Source organism: Pipistrellus hanaki, assembly GCF_964339955.1.
Source record: "Pipistrellus hanaki genome assembly, chromosome: 2".
Classification (NCBI taxonomy): domain Eukaryota; kingdom Metazoa; phylum Chordata; class Mammalia; order Chiroptera; family Vespertilionidae; genus Pipistrellus; species Pipistrellus hanaki.
In genome coordinates, this window is record NC_140504.1 from 156,880,457 (window position 1) to 156,901,439 (window position 20,983).

The 20,983-nt window shown below is 45.3% G+C and overlaps 1 protein-coding gene across 1 annotated transcript in view; it reads right to left on the bottom strand.

Moving 5' to 3' along the window:
- Positions 1–2,057: 2,057 nt before the first annotated feature.
- CACHD1 (cache domain containing 1) overlaps positions 2,058–20,983 on the bottom strand; it is a 230,236-nt gene continuing 211,310 nt past the window's right edge. The window contains exons 20-27 of the mRNA XM_084871354.1: positions 20,412–20,572; positions 19,971–20,057; positions 18,291–18,407; positions 16,949–17,100; positions 15,235–15,396; positions 13,649–13,726; positions 12,226–12,327; positions 2,058–3,843 (exon numbers count right to left, since the gene is read on the bottom strand). Of these exons, the coding sequence (XP_084727480.1) occupies positions 3,605–3,843; positions 12,226–12,327; positions 13,649–13,726; positions 15,235–15,396; positions 16,949–17,100; positions 18,291–18,407; positions 19,971–20,057; positions 20,412–20,572 (1,098 nt within the window). The 3' untranslated portion in view covers positions 2,058–3,604. The remainder of the gene's footprint in view (positions 3,844–12,225; positions 12,328–13,648; positions 13,727–15,234; positions 15,397–16,948; positions 17,101–18,290; positions 18,408–19,970; positions 20,058–20,411; positions 20,573–20,983) is intronic.

Genomic DNA, 20,983 nt, shown 5'->3' on the forward strand with positions numbered 1-20,983 from the left:
GGCAATGGAGGAAAAAGGGACGTAAGCAATGCTTTCAACAATAAAGATTTATTAAGAAAAACCAACAGAAAAAATATCCTCAGGTGAGGATTAACAAAACACACACACACACACACACACACACACACACACACCAGAACAAAACAAAAAAAAGATGGAGAAGATGCCTTATGAGCAGTTTAGGACTGAGGAGGGAAGGTTGGAGGAAAAAAACACACAGAAAAATCTCAAATGTATGTACATCTATATATATATCAACACACACCTTAGTTATTAAACAGACCATCTTGTATAGTTATAAATAATAGCCATAGAACTATATCTTTCAACCTGATTCTTTCCCCCTCCCTGACAATTTAGAAAAAAATTCTGAATATGGCATTGTATGGCAGCCAGGAAAATCACTTCTCTGCTCAGAAACAGACCGAAAAGGACACCGATGAGACTGGGCTGACCCATTTTGATTATTCTACCAGATCTACATTTTAAACACTGTACTCATTAGAGGAGCTCATTGCCAAAGGGAGGCAAGCTTAAGTAATCTTCCAGGTCTTCTTTCCACACACACCCGTCACGCTGACATGCAAAAATAAACCTGTCTGAATACATCTGACGTTTTTCAAAGAAAAATATTAGTGAAGTTTAGTTGAGCATTCAAATTAACTCAAAAACAGAGAAGAAAAAACTAATGTAAAATGAGTGTATCTGAAAAATAGACAAATATAAGACTATGATAACTAGTATGGATCTGAACCCTGTTTTGGGGGGCCACAAATAGTAAATTTCCTTTTCTTTTTAAAAATTTAATATTTTTATTGACTTTTACAGAGAGAGGAAGGAAGAGGGATAGAGAAAGAGAGAAACATTGGTAAGAGAGGAACATCAATTGGCTGCCCCCAGCATGGCCCCTACTGGGGATTGAGCCCACAACCCAGGCATGTGCCCTGACTGGGAATCGAACTGGTGATCTCTTGACTCCTGGGCTGATACTCAACCTCTGAGCCACACCATCCGGGTAGAAATTTCCTTTTCTAGCTAAATAAAATGACCTGGAACCCCTAGCTCTTGGTGCTTATCAACACCGACAAGCAATTCTGATTATAAGAATCAGTGAATAAAAAGGCAGTCATAAGACCTCCCTCTAGGATTTCATGGAAGACTAGTGTATAACAAAGCCATGGTATTATTATTATTTTTTTTGAAGGGGGGATGTGGGGGGAGGAGAACAAAAGGAAACAATACTGGTCTCCATGAAAAGTTTCCCAAAACACATTATTCCTTTTAAAGAACAACAACACAAACAACAAATGTTTAAACAACATTATACACAAGCCTTAGGGAAGAAGACAAAAGGTAACCCCAACTCAAACTTCACACACCTGGTTGTCCTATATTCCACAGGAACTATAAAACACAGTTATGTTTCTTACCCAGGTACAAGAATTCAATGGTTTCCCCCTCAAGTTCAGGATAAGGGCGATTCTTTTCACAAAAGACACAAAATGCACTTCTGCTATTATATTTGAGTAGGCTGTACCATTTTTTTTATTTTTAAGCTCTCTGTCTTGTGATTTTTTTCTTAGAAACATCAAGTCCCCCTTCCCCTCACTCCCCATCAAGAAACTAGTGTCATAACACAAAGGTTCGTAACTTTAGAAAAACAAAAACAAAAAAACAAAACAAAACAAAAAAATCACACACACACAACCCCAGTATTCCAAGGAGAGGTTTAATTTTCCGGGAAGTCAGGAAAGCCACCCATTCTCTCCAGCAGTTCGAGAACAGCCATTTATTCATTGTTAATGACACCGATTCAGATGTTCAGGAAGGGGAGCTACGCCCCGCACACTTTAAAATATCGGCTTCTCGTTTTATCCCATTACATTCTTAAATTTCTTTGCATATTCAAGATGTCCAGGAGCCCCTGACCTTGACTACAGCCTAGCAAGGAGGCCTGACTTCAGCCTGGCGGCCCATCCGCTGGGGCACAAAGGGGGCGAACCTTGCCTGGAGGCACGAGCAGAGGTACGTGAACGGATCGCTATAACCACGAACACTGTCCATTCACACAGTTTATTCCACCAGACTGCCATGTCATACACAGTACGAAGGGGTTTCCTGACAGCACACGTAGTTTGCTTCAGTACAGCTGAGCCTCTTTTTTTAAAAAACAAACAAACATTATATCATAATACCCTAATGTGAACACGTTATTCAGTGACTTTTTCCAACTACATATAAACGGAGATTTACCACACACACACACGGTGCAAGAATGTCTTTATAACATAGTGGAATCACAAGGGGTGGATCTAAAATACATCACTGCCATTAGAACACTACTTTCAACTCACAACGCCACGTTCTCTCAGCCCGATCTGGTTCCTCTCCGAATACGGACGGCACAGAGCGGCCTGGTGGGCGACTTCCCGCGTACCCGGCAGCAGCTTTGAAAGATGACGTCAAAAAAAGAAACCTCTCACTCACCATCCCAATTTCCAACTTTAAAAACCTCTTCCTTTATGCATTCGACATTCTCAGAATCGAAACAGGACATTTCCAAAGGCATCGTCTCTGAAACAGTGAGCATTGAGCACAACCTCTCTTAGCGGAAAAGCAGGGGTTGTGTCACGAGGTTTCCTAGAAACCCAAGAAAAGCACTGCATGGGATGTGTTACAAAGGAACACAGTTTTCTTTATCAGTTTCTTGGATTCCTCTGCCCCTCCCCACCTCTGTCAAACCCAGAGAAAGAACACTGTCCTGTCATGACAAGCCAAGGTGTGTGGCCGTGAAACGGTGGTCTAAAGAAAACGGATGTAAACACGTCAGAGAGGAAGGTTTCTTCATTTTTCCCATTTGGTGGAGCGGGGCGGGAGGGGAGATGAGAGCAGTTAAATAAGAAACAGAACTCGTCAGTCCAAGAACCACTTCATCACACACAACACGGGTAGGGATCACTGCCGACAACGTCTCACGTGCTTCCTTTTCGTTCCCCCCAAAAGTCTGAGAGCGTCTGCAAGTTCAATAAATAGTAGAAAAATAATCCTTTTACTTAGAAATCTTGAGATGCATCATGTAAGAGCTTCACACGAGTCCCATCCAGCCATCGTGGTCTCTGGGTACCGCCGGGGAACAGAGCCAAGTCTTCAGCGCACACATTGTTGCTCCCGGGGCTGGCATGGGCCAGGAGGTGCCACGTTCCCTGGCTCTGCCTGAGCCCATTTCCCCTTCGTCCCGTCCCGTCCAGGAGAGCCGAGCGTCCCGGGCTCCTCAGCACATTCCTCTGGCTCAGCTTCACGAAGGCTCCCAACGTTTCCTGTGTAGGCTTTGTCCCTGTGTTTGGAGGTTTGCCTTCAGTTCCATCCCCTGCGGGTCACGGCAGGCTCATGGACCAGGCTAGCTTCCCCTCCACGGGCAGAACCAGCCGGGCATCGTCCCCAGGGCGATGGGGCTGTCTCTCTCCTTCTCCAAGGTATTTGCAGGCAGGACACAAGTTCCATCAGTTGGGACAAAGCCCCACAGGCAAGGGGTGTCTTGCCGTGGATGGGAGGCTGGTTCTTCCCCTCCCCGCTCCCGCCTTCCTTCCCATGGAGGCGCGGGTGGTTAGCACTCGGCGTCCACGCTGTGCACGGTCACGGCCGCCTGCAGGTGGTGGCTGTGGTGGAGCGTGGGGTGGGGCAGGCGGTAGTGGTGGAACTTGTTGCTGAGAAGGGCCGCGGTCTGAGGCGGGGCGTCCAGGTCCAAGTCCTCGTCGTGGTTGCCCACGTCCACGCCCGCCGACAAGGGGTCGTTGTTGCACGGCGGGTTCTCGCTGTCCTCCTGCGGGCTCATCGTGCTGTAGCCTGGAAAATGAACGGAACAGGTGAGCTGCCGGGAGTCTCCAGACGCAGGGAGGGGATGTCACCTCCCGTTCGCAGGGCACCGGGGGCGTTCCTTCCTGTGTGCCACACAGGTGCAAACGCTGGTAGGTGGTCAGCAGAAGGCCAGGTGCTTGTTTTTTTTTAAAAAAATATATTTTTATTGATTTTTTACAGAGAGGAAGGGAGAGGGATAAAGATTAGAAACATTGATGAGAGAGAAACATTGATCAGCTGCCTCCTGTACAACCCCTCTGGTGACTTGCCCACAACCAGAGTACATGCCCTTGACCGGAACTGAACCTGGGACCCTTCGGTCCACAGGCTGACGCTCTATCCACTGAGCCAAACCGGTTTTGGCCAGGTGCTTATTTTAAAGAGAGCTTTTGTTGACTGTTATTTTCTTAAAACAATTATCCAAGAAATACCCAATCATTTCAGACAACTGAGAAAGTCAAGATCAGGAAAAAGTAAATAAAAAATGCAAGAGCCCTTTCCTTAAATCAACAACATAAAAATCAAAATGATCTCATGTCCCGTCTGACCCACAGATAACGGCCAGTGACGTTTGGGGAACTCTCCTCCTACACTTTTCCCTGAGATGAGATGAAGACTACTTTTTATTTTAAAAAAAGAGAAAAATAATGGCAGTTTCACCCAGCTGGCATGGCTCAGTGGTTGAGCATCAACCTATGACCCAAGCTCCATTCCCAGTCAGGGCACACGTCTGGGTTGCGGGCTCAATCCCCAGTGGGGGGCATACAGGAGGCAGCCAATCAATGATTTTCTCTCATCATTGGTGTTTCTCTCTCCCTCTCTCTCTCCCTTCCAGAAATCAATAATATATATATATTTAAAAAAGCAGCTTCAAGAAAAAGACCCTAACAGGTTTCAGATCAGTTGGGGACCGGTGGGCAAAGCTGGGCTTCAAAATACCCGAATGTGATGCAACAGTAAGGACAAAAACAGTTGCCACCATTGTCTGCACACCTGTCCACGCAGGCTTGGATGCCATGCCATTCCTGCATCCCAGCAAGGCAGGCGTTTTAATATCCATTTTACAGTCGAGAGAAGCAAGGATCAGAAAGGTTAACAAGCCTGCCTGAGGTTCCAGTGCCAACTCCACTCCCTCCCCCCACAGGAACTAGCAAAGGAGTCGACTATTCTCTGTGGGCGCTGGCCCACTGTATTTAAAGATTCATTTCTTTCTGGTATTCTAAGTCATACACATTTCAAAAGAAAATGCCCTTGCTGATCAAAGGACTCCATTCCAAGAACCTTGGCATGTTTTTAAATATTGCAAAAATCCCCTTTAAAATGTTTGAGAAGTGACAGCTCATTAATATTTCCGCTGCATCTACAGTTAGCATCCATCAGCACTCACCCGTGGGCAGTGCTAGTCGCATTTGTGGCTGTGCAACTGACGTGCCTGCATACGGCCCAGCGGGGATAGTTCGGTGGTTGAAAACATGTGCTTTCGTGCAAACATGAGAAAGGCAATTCTCTGCCCTCAATGAAACATTTCCCGAATGACAATCAGTGAAGTCCGCCCAAAGCCACAAATATCTATTGGGCACCTCCTAGGCCCCTGCCGGACATACCAAGATGGAAACCTGGTCCCTGTATAAGGAGCTCAAAAACTAGTGCTTGAGAAATAAAACAAGTATAAACACAACTCAACTCAATCGCTCATTCACTGAAGACCACAGTGGGGCTGAAGGGGAGAAGACTGTAAAACATAAATAAGAGATGTCTTTCTTCCTTAAAGATTTCAGGAGGCAGATATTCACGAAGCGAGGCTTACAGTAATGCAGATGGTGGCAAGTGCTATAACTGAGGTATAGTTAAAATGGAGAGTAGGGAATAACTACGTCTGGCGGGGGGAGGGGGAAATGAGGAAGCGCCACGGTAGAACTCATCTTTCCGTTGGGCTTACATGGATGAAGGGGAGATGGGTAAGTGGATGTGAGCAAAAGAACAGATGAACAGAGGCGCACAACCACAGAGGTGTGGGAACCTGAGGCCAGTCCTGTCCTGTGGCTAGGATGAGTGTCAGAAGGTGGGAAGGTGAGTTCAAGTCACATCATGAAGGTCACGCCAAAGCACAGAAAATGAAGGGACAATACACTGTTTTGAAAAGACTGTAGGATACCCGCGAAAGTGACACTCCAGGTGTCAGGAGGGATTTGTTAGGAAAAGGAAGGGGAAATGTGCCACAGGCAGGCTGACGAGCGTATGCAGACAGCAGCCGGAAAGGCCCTCGTGGACCGGTGACAAGCCTGGTGTCGGGGAGGACGATGTGGGAGATGCGGCTGGACAGGGAGGCTGGGACCCAATCAGCAAAACTGGGCGAAGCTATGAGTTAGGACTTAGCAATGGGCGAGGGAGGCAAACGGCAAAGACATAGCGTGTGTTAAGGTGATCCCTTGTGGCAATGAGGAGGCTGGACAGAAGGAAAGAGCGATCAGACGTGTGTCAGCCGGAGGAGATGGTGAGGACCTGACGTGGGGCAGCCGTGGGCTTCGTGAAACTCTTCACGTGCAGAGTGGGCTGGATGCAGTGACTGAATGGACTCACCTGGTATGTGTGACAAGAGCTATTACCTCTCAGATAAGGTCAAGATTTCTAGGTTTAGAGGCTGGGGAAACTGGGATGCCTTCTCTCAAGACTTTGAGATTGGGAGCCAGAGTGAGAGTCTTAGTTTCTCAGCGTTGGCACTGCTGTGTCTAGACTATAAGACTGTGTGGTAGAATGCAGACTGGTGCAGCCACTGTGGAAAACAGTATAGAGTTTCCTCAAAAAATTAAAAATGGAACTTCTGTTTGACCCAGCGATCCTATTTCTGGGGATATATCCTAAAAACCCAAAACACCAATCAGAAAGAATATATGCACCCCTATGTTCATAGCAGCATTATTTACAATAGCTAAGATTTAGAAACAGCCCAAGTGCCTATCAATAGATGAATGGATAAAAAAGCTGTGGGACAGTTACACTATGGAATACTATGCAGCTGTATAAAAGAGGGATCTCTGACTCTTTGGGATAGCATGGATGGACCTGGAAATAGTATGCCAAATGAAATAAGCCAAATGGAGAAAGACAATATCACATGATCTCACTTATTTGTGGAATCTAATGAACAAAAGGAACTGACCAACAAAAAAAGGGAGGCATGGAACAGACTCACAGACCTCGATGTGGGGTTGGGAGGACAAGAAGAGATAAACCAAAGACCTTATACTAGTATATGCATAGCCTATGGACACAGGCAATAGGGTGGTGAAGATGGGGGTAAGGGGGGAGAGAATAAGGACTGGTAGGAGGAGGGGAAGAGGGAGAAAATGGGAAATATCTGTAATATTATCAACAATCTTGCCGGGACTGGTTTGGCTCAGTGGATAGAGAGTCGGCCTGCGGACTGAAAGGTCCCGGGTTCGATTCTGGTCAAGGGCATGTACCTTGGTTGTGGGCACATCCCCAGTAGGGGGTGTGCAAGAGGCAGCTGATTGATGATTCTCTCTCATCGATGTTTCTAACTCTCTATCCCTCTCTCTTCCTCTCTGTAAAAAATCAATAAAATATATTTTTAAAAAAAGAAAGAAAAGAAAAAGGACACTTTAAAAAACAAAACAAAAACAAAACAAAAAAACACACAATCTTACCTAATAATAGACAAACATGTAAATTGATCATACCTCCCCTATACCGATAGCCAATCAGGATCAAGTATGCAAATTAACCTGACAAAAATGGCAGGTTAATTTGCATACGCAGGCACAGAGCAGCTGGGGGGGAGGGGCAGGACACCTGCTATGAGGGGGGGACGGTGGAGGGAGCTACAGGAGCAGTGCTCTGGCTGGGAGCGAGGACTTGCAGGCTCCCGGTAGGCGGGGAGCGAAGCCAGGGGAAGCAAGGCCTATTCTTGCACTAATATTGGGCAACGGGCCTCTAGTAAAAAGTATATTTAAAAAAATAAGCTGTGAAACCAACCTCAGTTACAAAGTGCTACATATGCTTACATCACCGTTTGCTCTACACATAAGGGTAGAGCAAATGGTGGAAAACCTGTTTTAGTCAAAGCACAGTGTCTGTGTTGATTATTTCTGGCCAACCTTTAGAGCTACACTGTCTTCTTCTTTCCTCCACATACTCCTGGGAGCCTCTGTCTCTGGTCAAGGGCACACACCCACAGTAACTGATAATTCATTTTCACAGTCATGATATAAAACTCAGGGGGGTCCATTTGCCTGGCTCTCCATCCCTCCTCTTGCTATTGCGCTCCCAGTTTCAGTTTGAGGGTTTTCTCTGGAAGCATCCCCAACCAACACCCCCCACCCCTAGCCCAGTTCCCTTCTGTGAGTTTAAATGGCATTCTGTGTACATCACTATCTTAGATTTCACCACGTTATAACAGAGTATGGGGCTGTCTTGTCCATTAGCAAGTTCTTTCTAAAAAAACACAAGAATTTATTTATCTTTGTACTCCTAATATTCAACACAATACTCACACAATTAAAAAAAAATCACGTATTACATTCCCAAAACAAAGGCATTAATTAATTCCCCCCGCCCCCCAATTATCTGTTGTGACATTCAACAATCTTATCTAATAAGGAAGGAAATTGAGGATTCCCCAGACCCTGCCCAGGGGTTCTGACTTAGGGTCCAGGGATGCTCTGAACCTGACTGGTCATAGACCCAGGGCAGTGGGGATGGTGCAGATGTCCCCAAGGCAATGTGGCAGCACCCCCATTTCTCTTGATGCTTTCTGATGAGAGCCCCAGCAGGGGCCCTTCCAAAGTGATCCACTCACTGCGGGGCCATCCTATGTAACTTGCTCAATCCCTCTGTAACGTAGGCTTCCCTGTATCTCAATAATTAATAAAAATGTGCCGGGAGGAAGTAAGTTATGGAGAAAGACAAACACATATTCTCAATTAATTGTTCACGTGGTGCCACACAACCCTGTTGAGCACGGGGAACAGTGATGAATAAGGAAGACTCAGTCTCCGATGCACGGAGGGAGCCCTATTTAAAACACAAAAGGATATTTACCCATACTTTCCAAAGGAAGAAATTCTTTACTGTCCAAAGGTGTATGCAGAGAAACCTCTGCAAAGATGATCTCAACCAAGAAAAAGGTTTCAGGAAGGAGGTCAGGTATCCATTAAGAACAGAAGAGTCAAATTAGGCTTCTGGTCTTTGGTATTCTGCTTGTGTATTTAGCTGATGGTTTCTAAGAAACCTCTCTTGATGACTAGGGATGTGAGGTCTCTCCAGGGACTCACTCACCATCTTGTGGCCACACAGAGTAACTGCAGGACAGTATCTGCACCTCTAGACAATGGTCTGCTGCACTATACAGGTTTTGACCAGATTTTCAAGGTTCAGCATTTGCCTTTTGAATGTTTTGGAATCTGCTTAACTTGGGGAACATTTCCCTCTTACAAAGAAAAGAAAATGTTGCTAAATATACATATACATAAAATTTCTAATAAGATGGTAACCAAAACAGATTCAAAAGGAACAAATTATTGGTAGTTTTTATCTTAAAAAAAAAAAAGCCAGTAGATGATTAGACAGAACATGAATCTTCAAGAGACATAATGTGCAAAGCAGATACATAATTAAAAGCACAGGTAGGAAGTAACTGTTTTAACCTGCTTGTGATAGTAACAGTCAATAGTTGAGTGCTGAAAACAATTGTTCCAGGAGATCTTAGAATATTGACAAAGGTGATTTCACCTTTCAAAAACCATTCTTAGTTTGAATAGAATTTTTTATCAAAATACAAAAATTAAAATGTGATTCCTCTGAAATACAGATCTCCGTTGGTCACTCTAAATATTTCTAAATAAAAAACGGAGCCTGAAAGGTTAGTCTGCTAACATTTAATTTTAATTCTAGGAACACAATACTGTTCTGAACCATAACACAAAAGTCAAGTGTATCTGTGTTACTGTTTTGAGTTTTCTTTTGTGTATCAGACCCCCAAGAAGGGAGTCTGAACTATGCTCCCTGAGTAGCAAAGAACCATGGTCCTACAATCCTACTGGTTCAAGGGCCAGCACATGCCACTTTCCCCCTGGGGTCTCCCATGATTTCCCTGCAGATGAGAGAGGAATATCTAACCTTCTTCTTTGTTCCTCTCCTTTAAGGAAGCTGTCACAGTCAGTCTTTTATCAGTCTCAGGGAAACATGCATTCATTTACTGCTTACTCCAGGACTGTAAATTGCTTGAGGGCAGAGTGGGTATGCAGGTGGGGAGGTCAACCCTGAGCTTCTGCCTGCCATACAGTGTTTCCTTTAATCCCCATAACTTCACTGGCGTGGAAGTTCTAATCCTGTTCTCATAATTAGGAAACTGAGGTCCAAAGTAGCTTTGCTAAGTCTCACAACTTGTAATGAGATGGAGTGGTGAGATCCCAAGTGAACTCTGCTTGACCTTCTCCTGTAAGCTCTTCTACACCGCGGCTGCCTCACATAAATGACACCTCCCCTCCCCCATGCCGAGCAAATAGCAGATGCAATACAGTCACCCTATATAGGACAATAAAGATGAGCTAGAAGCATGCCAACAAAACAATTAGATTACTAGTAGGTCCTTGTTTTAACGTGGACATACGGCTTTATCTTCTACTCATGATAGGGACATTAACTCAATGCCACCAATTTTTCTGACCCACCACACGGGTGTGGGAATATGACACCATGCAGGTAAAGGCTATTGATTTGGCAGTGCATCTGGAATTACGCGGAATGTCAATGTCTCCCACTTCTTTTAGCGTTGCATTCTGTCTGCACGAGAGACTATTTTTCATTCCTTGGGGATAACAGGGCTCCAATTATTGTGAAAAATGAAAGAAAGGAAGCCCTTAGCTGGATTCCTTGGCTTTCAGATACTGACACTGCTCAGCTCCTTTTATCTAAGCTGTTGCTTCATATGCCATTTTACTAAGACAATGGGAGAGCTAATGGAACATTCTCACCGTCCCTCAGAATTCCAATTCAGTACTGAAGTCATTTCAATTGGGGGAGAATAAGGGGGAAGGAGGGGGAGAGAGGACAAGAGGGAGGGAGGAAGGGAGAGAGGGAGGGAGAGGATTCAGTATTTCTGCTGAATAAGAAATTATTTCTGTTGAACTTCAGTAGCCTCAAACCTGTTTTATTATTCAAAGGAGAAGAGGCACAGAACTGCCTGGCAGAATGCATTTATAGAATGTTCAAAGGTTTTTAGGGAAAAAAGGCAGAAAGTCAAAGAGAAAGAAAAATTTAAGTTCTGCTTTGACTCTCCACAGAAACGCAATGTTCCTATTTCGCTGGTGGGAACAATGTCATTCAAAGCTCAAATTAACAGCCTCCATTTCACAATCAGAGCCTTAGCTCCCATTTTCCGAAGGGAGTCTGAGCACCTGGCTATGGGGGAGAAAGGCCACATCAGCTGCTTTGACAAATACCCACTCCTGCCTTTCTCACCCAGGGGTGGGAGCACTCTGTTTGAAGACACGTTCTTCTTTTCCTTTTCAGGATAGAGGTGCAGAAAGTAGAGTCAAGTACATGCATTATTCATGCATTAAAAACAAAACAAAACACACACACCCTGATTCTAGTGAGAAAATAAACATTTCTGGAGAATTAAACAGCCATGTGAAAAATAAAAACTGCTGCTCTCTAAGACAACAGCCACCTGGACGCCAGGCCGGGAAGGTGAGCACTGAAGTGGTACAGATTCATGGCTCATGTGGCACTCAGCACCTCTTCCCTGCTCAGCCCGGAGCCCTCCTTAGCATCCTACGAGGACTCTGTACAACTCCAGGACTGTACCCACTAGTCCCATTGTCCCTAAGGTTGTTCCCTCACCCATCAAGGCCCAGAGTAAATGCTGTCTCTTTAATGAAGCTTGCCCAGAGCCTCGCAGGCAGGGCTGCAGGCCGGGGCAGGGAATGCCAGAGGGCAGCATGGACTCTTGCCCTGTCCCCAACGTACGTGCCGGGGAGAGCCGTGATGATGCTGGTATTTGCCAATTGGCAACACTGGGTGGTGGGACCTATTTAGGCTGCCTATTTACTGAGAATCACATGGTTGGTGAGAAGCTTTCACTCAGACATTATTTAGGGTGAAAGCCACCTGTGTACCCAGAGGACTTGAGAATGAGGAGACACACCAAGGCCACCCCCACTCTTGGGCTCTTATGACAGAGTCATGATGGAACGTGTCTTTTTGAAAAATCATTCAGAATAATTCCCTTGAGCATAGAACAGAAGGAGAGAGAAGAGTGGGGATGGGTGCTGGCCCGCAGGGTTCCCCGGGGCCCGCAGGGTTCCCCAGGGCCCGCAGGCCCGCGTGCAGGGAGCGGGACCTTACCGTGATCACTCTCGGTTCCCGAGCGGCCCCAGTAGCGACGCCTCCTCTCCGGGCTGTGTGCGTGCCGCTCCATGACAGCGGCTATGAACCGGGTATTGCTGACTGTGGAGGACAAGGACAGAGAGTCACTCCTATGCCATGTCCTTATTGTATCAAGTACATGTACTCTGAACAGGCTCACTTCTAGGTTTGGGTTGCTCTGAGGAGAGTTAGAATGTGTAATTAAAAAAAAAAAAAATCTGAGGATTAGGGGAGCTGGTGTTAGAACTGGGGTAGGGAGCAGTTCCTAGTTCCACAGGCATCAAGAAGATGGGCTCTAAGTCAGGGGTGGGGAACCTTCTATCTGCCAGGGGCCATCTGGATATTTATAACATCATTTGCAGGCCATGCAAAAGTATGAACTTAAAAATTAGCCTGCTGTCTTTGCTCAAACCTTTTTAAAAATATATATATATATTTTATTGGTTTTTTTTCAGAGAGGAAGGGAGAGGGATAAAAATCTAGAAACATCAATGAGAGAGAAACATTGACCAGCTGCCTCCTGCACAACCCCTATGGGGATGTGCCCACAACCAACGTACATGCCCTTGACTGGAATCGAACCTGGGACCCTTCAGTCCAAAGACCGGCGCTCTATCCACTGAGCCAAACCGGTTTTGGCTGCTCAAACATTTAGTTAACTCACCCTGAACACCTCGGCAGGACCAGACCAAATGATTTGGTGGGTCTTATGTGGCCCGAGGGCCGGACATACCCCACCCCTGCTCTAAGTAGTTGAAGCCTACAGTATCTCAACACTATAAGAGTTCCTTTTAAAAAAAATATATATATATTTTATTGATTTTTTACAGAGAGGAAGAGAGAGGGATAGAGAGTTAGAAACATTGATGAGAGAGAATCATCGATCAGCTGCCTCTTGCACACCCCCCACTGGGTATGTGCCCGCAACGAAGGTACATGCCCTTGACCAGAATCGAACCTGGGACCTTTCAGTACGCAGGCTGATGCTCTATCCATTGAGCCAAACCAGTTTCAGCTAGAGTTCTTTTTTGATAAAGAGCTGCCTCTTGCCCCGAGTTGTATGCATTAGCTTAGGGATTAAAGAAAATGCATCTGGGCTCTTCCCTTTCTAATACACTATGCTGGACAGTAATGAGGAGGAGGAAGAAATGGAAGGGTGAGAAGGGCGAGGCCCAAGCAATGAATTCCAAAAAGAACACCATGAAATCTTTTGAGATTTCCTAAAACAAAGCAAACACCTACACGTATTCCTAATAAAAACAGGGGGGGGGGGGGGGGGGAAAGACCACATCATGTCAAAGCTTCTTAAAATTTTAATACAAGCCAAAAGGATATAAAAAGGAATATTTATTCCGGATTAGCCTCCTGCTGACACCTCTGCGCAAGGCAGCGGGGTACTCACTGATGCCTCTGTCTTCGTGGCTGTCTTCGTCCCTTTCATCTCTGTCATTCTCCAGGTTGGACATACGCACTGACATTTCTACCCGTCATTGGAAAGAGAGAAACATGACTATTTAATCAAACAAAGCCAACGCCTGTAACACCCCGCAGTGTGCTCGCTGGATGGCTGGGTGACAGCATTCCATCAAGAAGAACCCGGTTTTGGAAAAGAAAAAACAATACCCCCTTTTAAAAATAGAGAACAGGAATCAGAAGAGGGAGAACAAGTGAACAATTGGGCCTGACACTGATTTCTGAAGAGAAGAAAAGGTGACAGAGACGAACTCTGCTGAAACACCCAAAACAGAAGGAAGCACTCTCAAACCCCAGCCGACCAAGCTGATAAAATGGTGCTGCACCATCCTATGAAAGGTCAGGCATAAGGCAACCCTGGATGACAGCCACCCACTGCCATCGAGGGGCGAGAGCCTGGTGGTTAGCCCTGTCACTGAATCGGGCAGCATTACCCCACGATCCCCCATCAGGATGGTGGCCACAGTCAAACCGGCCGATGCCCCCTGTGTTTCCGGCTGCCAGGTGAGCTCGGTGGCTCCTGACCCGGTCCAGGAAGAAAGTGGATCATCCTCAGCTCCATACAGCTCAGTGAGCACATCCCAGGAGCTTTTCGGAATGGGTTGGGGAGGGGTGTGTGTGCTGTGTGTGTGTGCGCACGCGCGTGCGTGTATGGCCATTGAATGGTTTTGTCCCTTGCAAAGGAACACAGATACCATGCCTAACTCTTAGTATGGAAGCAGTAATTACAGACTGATCATTTTACACCTCTGCTTCAGTTACCTATCCTGTCTTAAGAGATGGGACTATTCCTTTGAATGTGTGTTCATTCACAAAATATGCAACGAGTGGCCAGATGATGATGATCTCTGAACGCACAATTCTCTGGCCACTCAGTGTATTTGTATGTCAAATGGGTACCAGAAGTATTCTGGACTTTTGCTGGAGATCAATCACCTATTTGCCCTGTGCTTTTTGTCAGCCAGTGCAAAGGGGAAAACTGATCAGGTGCACGATTTATAGTATCTTTGATATCAAATAAATGAGGTGCTCAAGAGAAGTACACCGAGTGGCCAGATTATTAGGCATTCAGAGATCATCATCATCTGGCCACTCCGTGTATAATAGACAACAACAACAGAATGATCCCTGGTCTGGCCCATAGCGATCCGTGGCATCTGTGGTTGGCCAGGGTTTTGGGAACATCAAGGGCAACACAACTGTGCTGAGTGAAGAAGAACGTTTCCCCCTCGGCATTCCAGCTCCCAGGCTGCCTGCTCCAGAGCAGCGTGGTGGGCGAATGCTGCTTAAGAAGGGAGAGGAGCCAGGCATTTCCTGGGGACTCACAAAAGGGGCCAGAGGAGCCTAGCAGGCTTGGGGTGCTCTGCACCCCTCTGGAGAGGCTGTATGTGCAGCCCTGTTCTTACAAATGCTCAGAGGCCCCCCATGACAGGCCACCATCCTCTGGCCTCGGAAGCACCTGCGAAGGCTGCTGCCCCCTGCGGGAGCTTTGGGATTCTTTCGCTGCGAGCTCACCTTGAGCGGCCAGAGGAGACATGTGCTGATGGCTCCGGCGGTGGATCTGATGGCGGTAGGCGTACACGGCGAGGACCAGCACCATGATGCACCCCATGATGCCTCCGGCCACGGGGCCCACGGGGGCACTTTTAATCATGTTCAGTGTGATCACCTCATCACCTTCATGGAAACAAACAGATGCCCCTTGTCAGGAACAGAAAGGGGAGGGGTCTGGGGAGGGCAAGGAGAGCTGCTCTCAGCTTTGAACTCCTCAAAGATGACCCACAAGAACGTGGGGGCAGTGACTTCGGTTAATTCCTGGCTCTCAAATTAAATTTCAACCAAGTCAGAACACAATTAGCAAGAGCTAGTAAAAGGAGTACATGAGAACCACTTAAACAGGCGATGGCCAGTGTTGGGAGCCCAACTCCCTGGGGTGGGGCTGCTATTGGAAGAGAGGCAAGAGGGGTGAGGGCAAGGTGGGTTCTTTGGGGTCATGTGACCGAATTCACAGGCATAAATAGCACCAGTATAACCAATATGTGTTTAAAAAGATCCCACATTTCAAGGCTTGTGGGTTTCCTTTAAAACACTGGTCTGTGGACCACTGGTGGTCCATGCAGTCTGAAAGGTTGGCAATTGCTGCTTTAAGGAAACCTTTTCACTTTTTATTTATTTAAAAAATTTTAAATATATTTTATTGATTTTATAGAGAGGAAGGGAAAGGGATAGAGAATTAGAAACTTCCATGAGAGAGAAACACTGATCAATTGCCTCCTACACGCCTCCTACTGGGGATCAAGCTTGCAACTGAGCCTGCCACCGAGCTTTTGACCAGAATTGAACCCGGGACTCTTCAGTCCACAGGCCGACGCTCTATCCACTGTGCTAAACCAGCTAGGGCCACCCTTTGCACTTTTTAGACAGAAAACTACAGTTAGTTATACAAAGTGACTTAGAACAAGGTCACACTCACTGTGTCTAACCTGGTTCAGTGGTCATACGAGAGCTCAGAACCGATCTTCACATTAGAGCATTTCTTCTACTGATGGTCTATGTAGGGAGTTGCTAATAGACAAGGCATTCACTAAAGGCTTAAATATTTGCCTCTCCTGCCAGCTAAGCCTTAAGCGTTTGCGCTAACTCTGTGAAGACACTGAGGGGATCTCACTGTGGGGTGCAGGTAGTATTTTTGAGGTCTTGGAGCCCAATCCCAGGGGCTTTCTTCCCTACAGTGATCCTGTCCTCCACTCTAAGCCACTCCAGCTGCATTGGGTCATAGCTCTGGCTTCTGTTGACCTTACTGGCCCTAAATAATGACTTGTGGCCACAGGACTTCTAGCTCTGCAAACGCTGTGAGGGAAATGGATGTGTGGCGGTCCCTCCACCCGCCATTGGCCGGCCCTGTGCTTCTAACAGCTGGGACTCACATTCACACAAACCCTGGGGTTCAGCCACGTGGAGATCAGGCCTGACATTTATCAGAACACGCTTTATGAGAATGAATTCCAGGCTTGCAAAACCTGGCAGGGCCGGCGGTTGCTCACTCTGCACAGAATTATCTCGCCAGCTTTGGAGGTAATCAGCGGCCTTGGTTTTGTAATGAAAAACTATTGGCAAAGGAATCAGGGAGGCGGCGTAGAGGATCGCGTTAAGATTTCTGTCCTTTATAAAGACAGGAAAATGTGTACTCAAGAATTGAATTATTCTGAATTATTCCCAACAAACATACCTATGGCTCCCATGTCATCAGCGTAGGGACTCTTGGCTCCCACAATCCCCCCAAAGCATTCTTTCTGGGGTGCACAGTAGGCTTTGTCCAGGTGCGTCTTCCCATCGCTGTCCACCATGCACCACTCACAGTCCAGCACACCAAAGCAGTCCCTGCCAGAGAGACGAGGCTGAGTGTGCCAGGAAACAGTGCCAGGCGAGAGGGCACGTGGGCATCCAGCTCTCCAGATGCCCATTGCTTACTAGTGCTCTGACTCCTGGAGCATCAGCGCCCTTTCCTTATAAAACGAGAATAGCAACAGCCTGCCTTCTGTCCCTCAACAACTTGGAAATGAGAGAAAGAAAACTGCTCTCTATGAATCCAACCATGAAATGCAATCCATGCAGCATGGATGAGTGCGGATTATTTAAAATCATCTTAAAAGACCGAGTGGTCCCAAGATTTGTTGGACTTTGGCCTAACACCATCCAAGTGTATGGTCATAAAAGAATAAAATAAAATAAAAAGGAAGGAAGAAAAATATGGTTAAATAACTTTGGGAAATAGAGGTGAGTTAAACAGATTTTCTTACTGCCAATTTCTTAGAGCCTTTAATAAGTTAAGTGTACTATGGCTCTAAAAGAATATATTCAGTATTTCTCAAACTTAGTTGACTTTTGGTTACTGTGTAACATCTCAATTTATTCCTACCATTCCTCTGCCAAAAGCTACACCCAAAGTAGAACTGGCTGCCCTTTCTACCGACTAACTGTTCTATCAAATGGACGCGCAGCTCTCTATGTAATAAACGCATCACCCCACTCCCACCCCTTTAGTTACCACAGCCTCTATACCCATTCTATCTAGTTCCAAACACCCTAGGGAGCAGGTGGAGGGAGAAGAGGACACAGTTCTCAGTTCTCAAAACCACCAGGAAGCACATCTGCTTTCTAAGAGATAAAATGGATAAGCTTTAATACATCACACACAGAACCTTGACTGCCAGGTTCTGGAGCCCTGTCCCGCCTCCTTGCTTCTTCACGCCATGTCCCCTCACTCATCTATTTTCACACTTTATCTCAAGAATAACTTTCCCACCCATTTGTCACATACGGTATAAATGCCAAGTAGCTGTAACATGTGAAACCTGGATGAGCTTAAACCTGGTGGATAAATAAAAAGCTTATGGAGTATCAGTTTTGAATCTGAAAAAATAAATAGATACTACTTTTTAAAACATCAAGAAGACGAATAATAAGTAGCAGCTGGAAAAGCTCGGTGAGGCTGCTGGTCTCTATACTTTACTGGGTTCTACTCCCCACACCATCACGGTGACGTGAAAGTACCCCTGGGCCCTGCTCACCCGCTCTCCATCCTCTGACTGCACCTGCTGTTGACACACTGGTGAAGAGCATCTTGCAGGCCAGGGTCCGTGGCTGTGTATGTCACCGGCTCCTGGTGGACCTCGCAGCTTGGGTTTCTATTCAGGAGCAAGTCTGGAGGTTAGGATCACGTACATGCCAAGCTCATCATGCCCTGGCCCCTACGGTGTCAGACAGATCTGAGTTTGAATCCTGGCTTTGCCACTTCGCTGTATAAAATCTTGGGCCAATCACTAAACTATTCTGAGCTTAAATTTGTTCATCTTTACGTACAAAAGAAATATAAAAAAAATAGGAAAGCATAAATATTCAACAAAATAGGAACACACAAAATAAAAAATGGATGTTACCTCCCCTCACTCACCATTCTAAATCTTACTTTTCAGAAGTAACCACTGCTGTTGGTTTAATGGGGGCCCTTTTATACTTTTATTCTATTCCTAAATAAATATATACAACTGACCCTTGAACACATAGGCTTGAACTACATGGGTCCACTTATACATGAGACTACATGAGACTTTTTTCAGTAAATATCTGTCTTGTTTTTGATCCGTAGCTGGGAGTCTATACACACAGATTGCTGACTTTCTGTATTGTTCTATGGCATTCTATACAGTGGACTTCAGAGTCTGTGGATTTTGGTGTCCGTGGGGGATCCTGGAACCAATCACCCAAATATATCAAGGGACAACTATGTTTTTTTTGGGGGGTCAAAAGTTTTTTTGTTTTTCTTAAATATATTTTATTGATTTTTTTTTTTACAGAGAGGAAGGAAGAAGGAGAGGGATAGAAAGTCAGAAACATCGATGAGAGAGAAACATCGGCCAGCTGCCTCCTACACACTCCTTACTAGGGATGTGCCCAACCAAATTCTTGACTGGAATTGAACCTGGGACCTTTCAGTCTATAGGCCTACGCTCTATCCACTGAGCCAAACTGGTTAGGGCGGGAGTAAAAAATTATACACAGATTTTTGACTGTGTGTGAGGGTGCTGCCCCAACCCCTGCTTTGTTCAAGGGTCAACTGTACTAATATGCATACACACAATATTCCTCCTTTTAAGTTCTAGAACAGGGACTTACCACAATTTATTTAACTAGTCTTAAAATATGTAATTAGCATAAATAATGCTATGTCATGTGTGCATAAAAAATATACCTACGTATTTATCACACAGTTAATTCAAAAACTAAGTGACTTAATGTACATAAAATAACTGCCGTGGGGTAGGCACTTGGTACATGCCAGCAACAGTCTCATATTTTTTGTGTATAGCACATATACTGTCAGTCTTCCACAGCATTTACATTTAAGCCTGGAAGTGGACCTCATTTTAAGGCGCTATGGAGCTTAAACCTGGTGGATAAATAAAAGGTTTATGGAATATCAGTTTTGGATCTGAAAAATCTACTTTTTTTTGCTCACTGAACAGTTAAATCAGAAGAGTGAATCATCTTCTTATGCTCCAACCCCAAACAAATCTATAAACAAGACTCACAGCATATATATTGTGCCAAAAAATGTATACATATACTTTGAATAATTAAAGGTAGTATTTGTTAAAATACATTTCAGCCTCAAAACTGAGCTATCAGTTGTTAAAGTATGTACAAACTTTTTGGGAAATACCCCATATAGAGTACATAAAATTTTTTACCGGTTTTCTGCATTGGTGAGGTTGCCAGTACACTCATTGACCTCCAGAGGGCACTCACAGGGACATTCACATTCGTTTTGTTCCATTCTGAAAAGCCAAGAGAAAGTTACCATGCAGAAGGTCAATAATAAATGACATGTTGTTCACATACCAGGGGAAGCAAAACAAACCAAACAGCACTGGAGCTAGTTAAAATGGGTAGTAACGACGAAAAGAGGACCAAAAGTTTAGATACACAATCGGCCTCAACCCACTGCTCTTTGGATAAGGCTGCTGCAAACAACACAGCTCTAAATGCTTCTGTAACCAGGACTTTTCTTTTCTCCAGGACACACACAGCGCTTTCTGTTTATTTTGCAGATGCCACTTCGGAATGACTGGCATCAGTGAAATTATTCAACAGCATGATAAACAGAGACTTAGGACCCAGAGCATCCTTACCGGTGACAGTTGAGGCAGAGCCGGTCCACCATGCTGCAAGCACAGAAGGCAAGGGAGTCGCACGTTTCGTTGACAATGCCCACAAAGGCGTTGGTTCCCGGGATCCTTGCCAGTCTGTACTTTGAACAGTGGCTGCCGTGCACAAGGTTCGTCAAATCCCCCTGCAGACAACCGAGGTGTCAAAAGTGACAGACAACAATGCAAAGACTCAGCCCTACCACGACCTCTGAGCCATCTGCTGAAAATAGCTTACAATCACACTTTGTCTCTGATTACAAAAGCAGGATATTGTCATGTTAAAAAGCTAGAAACTAAAAATTATTTACAATCCCATCGCAGATAATGCTCATTTAACAGCTGTATTTACATCATATATTCTTTTAGCCTTAATTATAAAATAAAATTTTTCATGGTTGTTTTTAGAATCTGTTCTTTTCTTTTTTTAACTCACACTAATATGTCATAAAATGAAAATAAATGCAAGAAGCAATGAAAGACAACTCTCCGGTAAGGAATAGTTTGGAATTTATTCAAAGGCAAACCTAAATAATCCGAAAACAGGCATTTACCCC